The sequence below is a fragment of the Manis pentadactyla genome, chromosome 17 (genome assembly GCF_030020395.1).
Source record: "Manis pentadactyla isolate mManPen7 chromosome 17, mManPen7.hap1, whole genome shotgun sequence".
In the NCBI taxonomy this organism is placed as follows: Eukaryota; Metazoa; Chordata; class Mammalia; order Pholidota; family Manidae; genus Manis; species Manis pentadactyla.
Window position 1 is genome coordinate 37609215 of NC_080035.1, and position 8591 is coordinate 37617805.

An 8591-nucleotide genomic window follows, 5' to 3' on the forward strand; every position below is an offset into this window, starting at 1 on the left:
ATTTCCTGTGTCCCTATCAGATTGGCACAGTCTGGGGCACAGTAGGAACTCAAGGGATTTTGAATCAATGAGTGAATGAATACTGAATGGCCGTACCTGGGGGAAAACTGCAATAGCCAAGTTAATAGTTAACATCCTAAAGTGACCATGAAAACCTTTCTACTTAGCCCCATAGGTCACTCTTAAGAAATCTGTAAGTGGAAAGAGAGGTACAATTCAGGCCCCAAAGGGGCAGTGACCTTAAAACTGCTTATATGACCAGAATAATGCAGAGAATTTGAGACTATCATTTCCCCCGAATTACCCATCAGGAAACAAGCCCAGAGTCTACCATTAGATGCTCTCAACCCCATCATCACCACCCCTCCCACCAAGTTCTTAATGACAGAAAAGTGTGAACTCATCCCTAAGATTCTACAAGATCAAAGTGTCTTTAATGTTTAGGGTTTTGTCTTTTAAATTAATGTAAACCTATCATTCTTTCCATAAAATAAAACAGATCTTGGTAAATCACTTTCCAGTTAAATGACTTAATTCCCCAACTCACATACACTTATCTCCATTAGTCAAACTGATATTCTAGGAAGGTGGCCTGTATTTATTCTATAGCTTCCCATCCTTTTCCAACCCCCACAAAGGGCCTCATTGGGGGAGCTACGTTATGGCTCCTCTTCCTATGCTACATTCCTACAAACCAAGTGTTGGCCACTGTTTATGAAAAAAAAAAATTCCCTAGAATTAAAAATGGAAGAACAACCTTCAGAAATAGAAAGGGGGAAAGGGAGTGGATGTTGTCCTCAATAAGAAAGCCACGTGAAACTTCACACTTGTCTACCTAATGATCCTGGAGTCATTTCATACTACACCATCCCCACTCCCTTGATAGCTCTCAGTGAATCCTATTATTTGCATAGCCTCTAAAGAAGAAAAAAGTACCTCTATGTGATTTCTCTCTTTGCCATCATTTGGCAAAAAAACTTAGATATATTTGCATATATGAGAAAAGATATTCAATACAGCACTTTGGGGAGTAGAAACAAAAAGCCTGGAAATTTAAATGCCCATAAAGAAAGGACTGGTAAAATAAATGACAGTACATCTAGACAATGGCCTATCCTGCTAATAGCATGTAGCTATCAAATACATGAGGTAGATCATTGCTACCTGTTCATTCATGCATTGAAAGGGTTGTAGGATACATGGTTGAAACAGAGCAAGGCATATAACGGGTCTATTTTCTACTAAATAGAAAACAGGGAGGACTATATTTATTTATATATGCATAGAAATTCTCTGTAAAAGTATACCAATGGCTACCCTGGAAAAAACTAGGGGTTCCTGGAGGAAGGTTTACTTTTTATTTATATACACTCTGGTATTCCTTAATTTCTCCACATAAACTTTTCAAAAACTAAATTGTGTACATGCCCACACAAAACAAAAGGTATCTAGAGGAAGTACAGGCAAAGGCAAGAGGAAGGGCGAAGCCTGCCTTGGTCTGCCTGACTCCTGGCTTCCTGTGCCCTAACCCAGCAGCCCAGCCTGCTCAGCCTGGGAGGCGCTGTGCTTTCTTCTTAGAGAAGCAATATCAACAGCAGGAGGTGACTCAGGGAAGTAAAAAACAGTGTATCTTCTCCCAACACTCTTTAGGATTTTATCTCCATGAATTGTACTTTTAAAGAAGGCCTATCTCGCAGCTTCTACTTCCTTTTCCCTACAAACTTTGACAGGTCATCTCTACCTTCATTTCCCATGTTCAAAACAATCCACATATGTAGCAAAGATGAGGTCCAAGAAAATGTTTGTGAAGGTCTTTGCCTCCACACTGAGGACCACACAACCCTGACCAATAGGCATTGTTAAAAATACACTCTGGGGAAAGAGCCTGGTCACTGCGAGCCCATCAGGCCAGTCACACAGTGGATTCTAATGGCACAGTGCTCATCATTTGCCCCACACAATTTGAGAAGCATTCCCAGTATTTACAGAACCCCTTAAAGGAAATCAGATCAGTGTTCGAGCCAATCCATACCCAGGAGCCAAGAAGAATAATTAAAGGAGTGAATGTTTTATTCTTTAGTGTTTAATAGAATATATAACAAGTCACATAATCAATGATTCATTACTTCACACACAGGGAGGAAAACAGTATCGAGTATTTCTGTTATACAACTGGTTGCGAGCAGGGGGAATAAAAATCTCTAGAGTATTTAGGTGGTTGAAGAAATTAATTCTCATTTAAAACTTGGGCAAGTCTGAAAAGACTTCATCAGCCAAAATCTTTTTTTAATATAGCAGGACGTTGTTTTTTTTTTTTTTTGGCTTTCTGTTTCACTAGAAAAGTCTGATAATCATATAATGATTTTTTTCCCTTTCCCCTTCTATTTTGAAAAAATGGCTCAATGCTGTGTTATACTTTGCATATAATATTTTCAACAATTTCATAATCCCAGATAGCTCCATGGGTATCTTACATTACTTAGCAGATAAGAGTTTTTCAGATGCCCTGAAAAATGTAGATAACATATAATCTACATCTTCAAAATTAACATCCAGATGGATATTTTAGCCTTTTGTCATTAAATGTCACTAATGTTGTTTGGTCATAAATGAATTGTCATCATTTATATTCAATAGTAATAGCAAAATTCACCTGCCTATGAGGTCACAAAGACAGTTGTATAATAGTTTACATTACAATTGATGTTCACATACTTCAAAACACATTAAAAAAAAAAAATTTAGCTAGGGAAATCATAAAATGCTTCAGGTGACAAGAATTCTTGGTTACTAGTCCACCTTTCTACCACACAAGATTATATTCTAACGTAGATATTCTGGTTGAATTTCTTCTAAGTTTCCAGAGTCCCAGCAGAGAATCTTAATCTTGAAGCTTTTAGATTTTTATTGTCCAAAACTGTGACAGAGAAAAGGTACTAACTTCAACGTAACTTGTTTCTGGGTCTAGGTAACCCTATTTCAGTTACTATAGCCACTGGAAACACAAGAGTATTTTATTTACTTCTCAAGAGACAGTTTTAGGTCACCTAAGAAAACTAATTCAGTTTTTAAATGAGTTATATAGTAAGGAAAAAAAATTCCAAAGGATTTACTCCGGTAGGGTTATAATAAAAATATTATCTAGTATTTTAGAAATTTAAGTCCATTTAGTAAAGTATTTATGATTCAGACTATAAAAGAAATTAAAGAATTTAACCCCTCCAGTCAATACTTTTCTAAATGCCTTCACCCTAATTGAGCATTTTTCCTGTGGCATACAAAAATGTTTTAAATATTAGATTAGAATTTACCACAATTTAAAAAGTAAAAAATTATCACAGTTTCACCTTACATGGCTTCAATATAATAATAACATTGCATGGAAAATTCCAATAAAAATTGGGAGTCTGCTATGAACATTGCCAGTTTCCCATTTTGTCTGAGATTCACAGATTACACATTTCCTCAGAGAAGCAACAGGCCCCATGACTATATAGATCTGGTTTGAAAGAGAAGATAATTTTGGCTAGTATCACAAATTATTACTTTGCTATCAATGCCAAAAAACAAATTGAGAAACACAAGAATGAAAGCAGTATTGAAAGGGGAAAAAAAATGTTTACATCTCAAACCTTCAAGGAATATTTTCCACAACATATAATTTGAAAAGTTAGAATATAATTGTCTACACATATTAAAAATTAGACAACTTGTCAAACACTTGGTGTAAAAGCACTGAACACAGTACCTGTTTTTTCAACCAACCCATTTTAACAATTCTTTCTTAAAAATTAAACTTGTTATTAAAATCTAATGCCACTCAGTTGTGCCACTCATTTATGAACCAAATGGTAATCAAGCCATTACATATGTAAATGCATGCTAGAGAGTCAAGTTAATGCGGTCATAATTATATCTGAATAATTTATGACATCTTTCCAGGTTATTCCAATGGTGTCTTTGGAAGGCTTACTCAAATGAACTCACAATATGCCATCAAGTTCACAGATGACAACCAACAGTCCAACCCACTTTGTAAACTGTTAAAGATCCTTCCGTGGCCCAAAGCACGTGGAGAAGGGACCCAAAAGTGCCCAGGTCAGGTCACCTGACCTCAGTTATGCTGTCTACCCAATGTAAAATGAGTTTCCTACCCAACCTTTACTTTGGGCTAAAAGTAGAATATTTTCATGTACTGACTGCCAACTGTAGAGGGGACAGTCATCCCTAAAAAAAAGAGGGCAGTTTACTGTCTCTAACCATTAAATTTCCAGTCTGTCAAATAATGAAAGGGGTAGAGGATCAACGGGGCAGCAAGAGTGTGTGGAGGAGTAAGATGTATACACAAAGAAATGGAATAGTTCCAATTCAAAGTTTTACAAGATAAAACTCATTTAAGACATGAGTGGCAGAGACAAATTTTAGCAGGTTCCCATGATTCCTGGAGTTGTACAGATTTAACAAGTCAGAATCTCAGAGTCTTACCATCTGTCAGTGGTTTCAATCTGTCCTAATATGTTCTCATTCTCAGTTATATGCTTTTTGTTAAGCAATCTAACAAAATAGAGGAGAAATCTCTGTGACACTCTTTTGGCCAGTGAGTGACATTCCTAAATTATTTCAGGATTGAAACAGATTTAAGTTTTGATGTATTATCTAGTCTGAGAATACACCCAACATACAAGCAAACACAGCTCCCTGGATTTCTACTTCATTTCCCTTACCGTTATAATCTTTGTATATAAAGCTAACTTTACTTTTCGAAAAATGTAACTCCAGTGAAAAACTTCAAAACTCTTTCCCAGGTAAAGAAACATTTTAAAAAGAATTAGTAGGTTAAAAACACAGGTACCTTGTTTTAAGTGGACAATTGACATATTGTTAGTATACAACTAATAACCAAGCAAAAAAGGATGGAGAAAACTCAGTCTCATAATTACATATTTTTTCCTAACCCAATTTCCCTGTAGTCAAGGATATAAGAAACTCATTAAAACAGGTTGCTTTAGTATATACACCATCTGATGCAAGTTACTGAGGGTAAATACAAGAAATTTTATAGCATTAGTAAATGAATTAAAAAACTAAATGATTCGTGTAAAATGTTTATATATGATATATACAGATTGGATCACATGAGTCTAAGAATAAAATTGTTCCAATTCTTAACGTCTGTTATGGACATAGTAAGATACAGTACAAGATTCATTTTTAAAAAGAAGGAAAAATAGCACTAATTTAAACACTGGAAACAACTCTTACAAAATCCTTAAAAACTTACTTCAGAGAAAGATGCTGAAACAAATCAAAAAGGAAAGGCTTCTCCATCAACACAGAAACCTAAAGGAGCCTCACAGCATGAAAGACAAGGAGGCATTTCCTTTCACTTACGTGTAGATAAGATAACAAGTGGGAATTTATTCCATGTTAGAGTAAAGGTATAAGGCAACCAGGTCTCCTCTGTTTCTTTTGCATTTAACTAAAACACCATTTTATTGCTCAACTCACTTTTAAGTACTTTTTTGCCATCACTGAAAAATATTACATTTTACAGCTATCTACAGATGAGCAGCCCTTGGTGCTTCTATATATCTGCAACTCTATCCCTCTAGAAGATTCCACCTTAACGTCAAACAATCTGCATGAAAAGACGTGGCATTTTCCAGGTTTGCCCAGAAGTCAACATTGGCTGGGCGGAGAAAGTAAGATTTTTATAAGAGATCCTAAGTCTAAGTAACCAAAATTAAACATAGTTTGCTCAAGTAAATAGATTTTAAAATCAGGATTTATAATTAACAAGAAATAAAGTTCAAAAACTAAAACCCTACTGGGTAACTCTTTGGTTAGGTTATATAAGTATCAGCAACTTCTAAGTTTAGGACTCGAACAGCTCAGTATACTGCCAGTTAAGAATAAATCTGTTATTAATCTTTATAAAATGCTTTGCATGTTTTTGTATGCGATTTTTTAAATGTGCATGTACTCAAACGATGGTACACAGTTATTAACTTTCAAATAATAAACGAGTATGGCGGCTCCTCCCTTCCCACCCCTCCTACCCTACTTCCTCCCTCCCCACCCTATCCCCCAAGTCTTAAGAGCTAAGATCCTACTGCCATTCACTGTAAGAAGTCAGGCTTTCCTAATACCCACGACGTGCATTACTACCCAGCTCCATTTACAGTCACTGCCAGGTGGCCTCCCACAGTGCCAGGTGACCTGGGCTGTCTTGTCCTTGGGAGCAGCAGCGCTCTTTTCCGCTCTGGCCAAAAACGGCTGTCATGTCAACCAGTCTAAGCAAGGGCTTCTGGCGGTGAGCCCAGGAGAAAGGGTGCCTCCTCAGGCAGGAGGGTAGCTTTCTACAAATTTAAACCACACGCGAAAACCTTTAATTCTGCGTGGAAAAGATCCGATCCTTCATAGTGTCAGCACCACATTCTGCTACCGTTAACTTTTCAAAACTTTATTCATTTACAGTCACTGAACCGCCTTCAAGGGATCCTAATTCCAGGTCCACAGTCTTCCATCCAGCCCTCTAAAACTCTACCTTTAAAGAGGGTCAAAAGACTGTAATGGCCTTTTAAAACACTACCCCAGGCAGTGTTATCAATTCTGATTTCTTAAACCGCAAACAAATGAGAAGAGCTTAAGAAGATTTCCAGGAATCTTCCACACACTGGACAGGGTCCAATCGGATTTTTAATTCAATCATTCTCAGGTACTTGGTGACTCTGTGGCCACACTGTCCTGCCAGATCCAGACTGAAGAACAATTCGGGAGAGGGATCGTTTGAGGCCAGAACTGAGGAAGTACGGGGTGGAGGGGATATATTTGGGATCTCTCGGTTGGTGGGGCCCAAAGAAGAAAAAGAACCCGAGAAGATTTGCAGCTGCAGATTCTGAAGTCGGGGCTGAGTGGGTCTCGCCCAGCTACTGGAGGTGGGACACAGCAGAATGAAGGGCAGGGGTGAAGACAGGGGTGGGGGTGGATCTACAATCCTCTCCTAGGCAGTAATGTGTGGGAATGGATGCCCTGGAGTCTCTGAGGGGTCTGGGGGGCTCACTCCCTGCAGAAGACGTACTCGGTGTAGCTGGTCCAGATCTTGTCCTCGCTCTGGTCAGTGCTGCTGGCGAAGGCGCAGGTGCCTGTGGAACTGCATGCCACCATGTGGAAGCCCGACTCGGACAGCTTGTCGAAGGCCTGCTCCAGGAAGTTGAACTTGAGGTAATAGCGCGAGGTGTAGCGCTCCGGAGGCCGGTCGGGGTCCCGGCTCTCGTTCAGGGTGTCCCCGAACACCTCCTTGGCCAGCGACGTCTTGCCGCACACCGTGATGCGTGCCACTCGCCGGAACTTGGCATCCGCCTGCGCATCCCGCCCGATAGTGTAGGAGCCGCGGTAGCCGATGGTGATGTAGCCCGAGCGCCGGCTGCCGTCCAACGACTGGGACGGCGTAAGCAGCGGGCCCACCGCGCCCCCGGACGGGCTGCGGCTGGCCAGCTCCAGCGTGGGCGACGGCGCCCCGGCCGAGGCGCCCTCCTGCTGTTCGGGCTCCGCGTAGCCCAGCTGCAGCAGCTCATCGCCCAGCGAGCCCTCCTTTTGCACCCCGCGCCGCGAGTGCGGCGGCGGCGGCCCCGGGCCGGGCTGCTGGGGCGCCCCGAGGCGGCGCACGAGCTCGGGCAGCTCGAAGTACTCGGCCTCGCGCTGCAGCCGGCTGCGCTCAGGGAAGTAGTCGGGCAGCACGAGCTGCAAGTCCCGCAGGTAATCCAGGATGTAGCGGAAGAGAAAGCCGTCTCGGTCCAGAAAGAAGCGGCCTTTGCTATCCCGGGCCAGCTCCTGCGGCTGCTGCTGCGTGAACATGCGCCAGAGCAGCGAGTCAGGCACCGACACCACCGTACAGCGCCGGGTCACATACACCTGGCCCCCCACGTTCAGCTCCACAATGTCGGGGAAGAGCGGCGGCTCCGCGGAGGACGAGGAGGAGCCGCTGCCACCGCCGCCGCCACCCCCGTTGGGTAATCCACGTGTGCTGTCCGCCAGAGCCATGGCAAAGAGGTGGCCGGGCCGGGCTGGGGACAGGGAGCGGGGCCGCGCGCGGAAGCTGCAGCCGCCTTTCCTTGGACGCTCGCTCGCCCTGCGCCCCGGCCGCCGCCGAGAGCCGCGGTGCGAGCGCGCAGCTCTGCGGCCCGGAGAGCCCCGGTGCGCTGCGCCCGCCTCGCCCGCGCGCTCCAGGCGAGTGCCTAGCGCGGCCGGCGCGCCGCTTAAGTAGAGACGCCCGCTCGGGCGCCGCGGCGCGCGGGAGGCGTGGGCGGCTGCCGAGCCCGGCTCCCCGGGCGGGAGGGGCGGCGGTGCAGCGCGGGGTTGATCCGCATCCTGAACGCTGACGCCGCGCCAGCTGCTGGCTCCACCCCGGCTCGCGCGCCGCCGGGCGACCTGGCTCCCCGGGCCCCCGCCCCCGCCCCACTTTCTTCCTCTTTCGAAGCGGGCGCAGCCAGGGCCTGGCCGCCTCGGAAGACGAGCCTCCGTCGGAGGGTCCGGCCCTGCGCCCCTCTCCTCCTAACCGCGGCCGGCGCCCTGGAACCCTGGCCGCAGGA

At 43.8% G+C, this 8591-nt stretch overlaps 1 protein-coding gene across 1 annotated transcript; it reads right to left on the bottom strand.

The window, feature by feature from the left end:
* Positions 1–2047: 2047 nt before the first annotated feature.
* KCTD12 (potassium channel tetramerization domain containing 12) lies at positions 2048–8231 on the bottom strand. Its single transcript, XM_036893646.2, has one exon. The coding sequence runs from the start codon at positions 8041–8043 to the stop codon at positions 7060–7062; it is 984 nt and encodes a 327-aa protein (XP_036749541.1). The 5' UTR covers positions 8044–8231; the 3' UTR covers positions 2048–7059.
* Between the last annotated feature and the right edge of the window lie 360 nt (positions 8232–8591).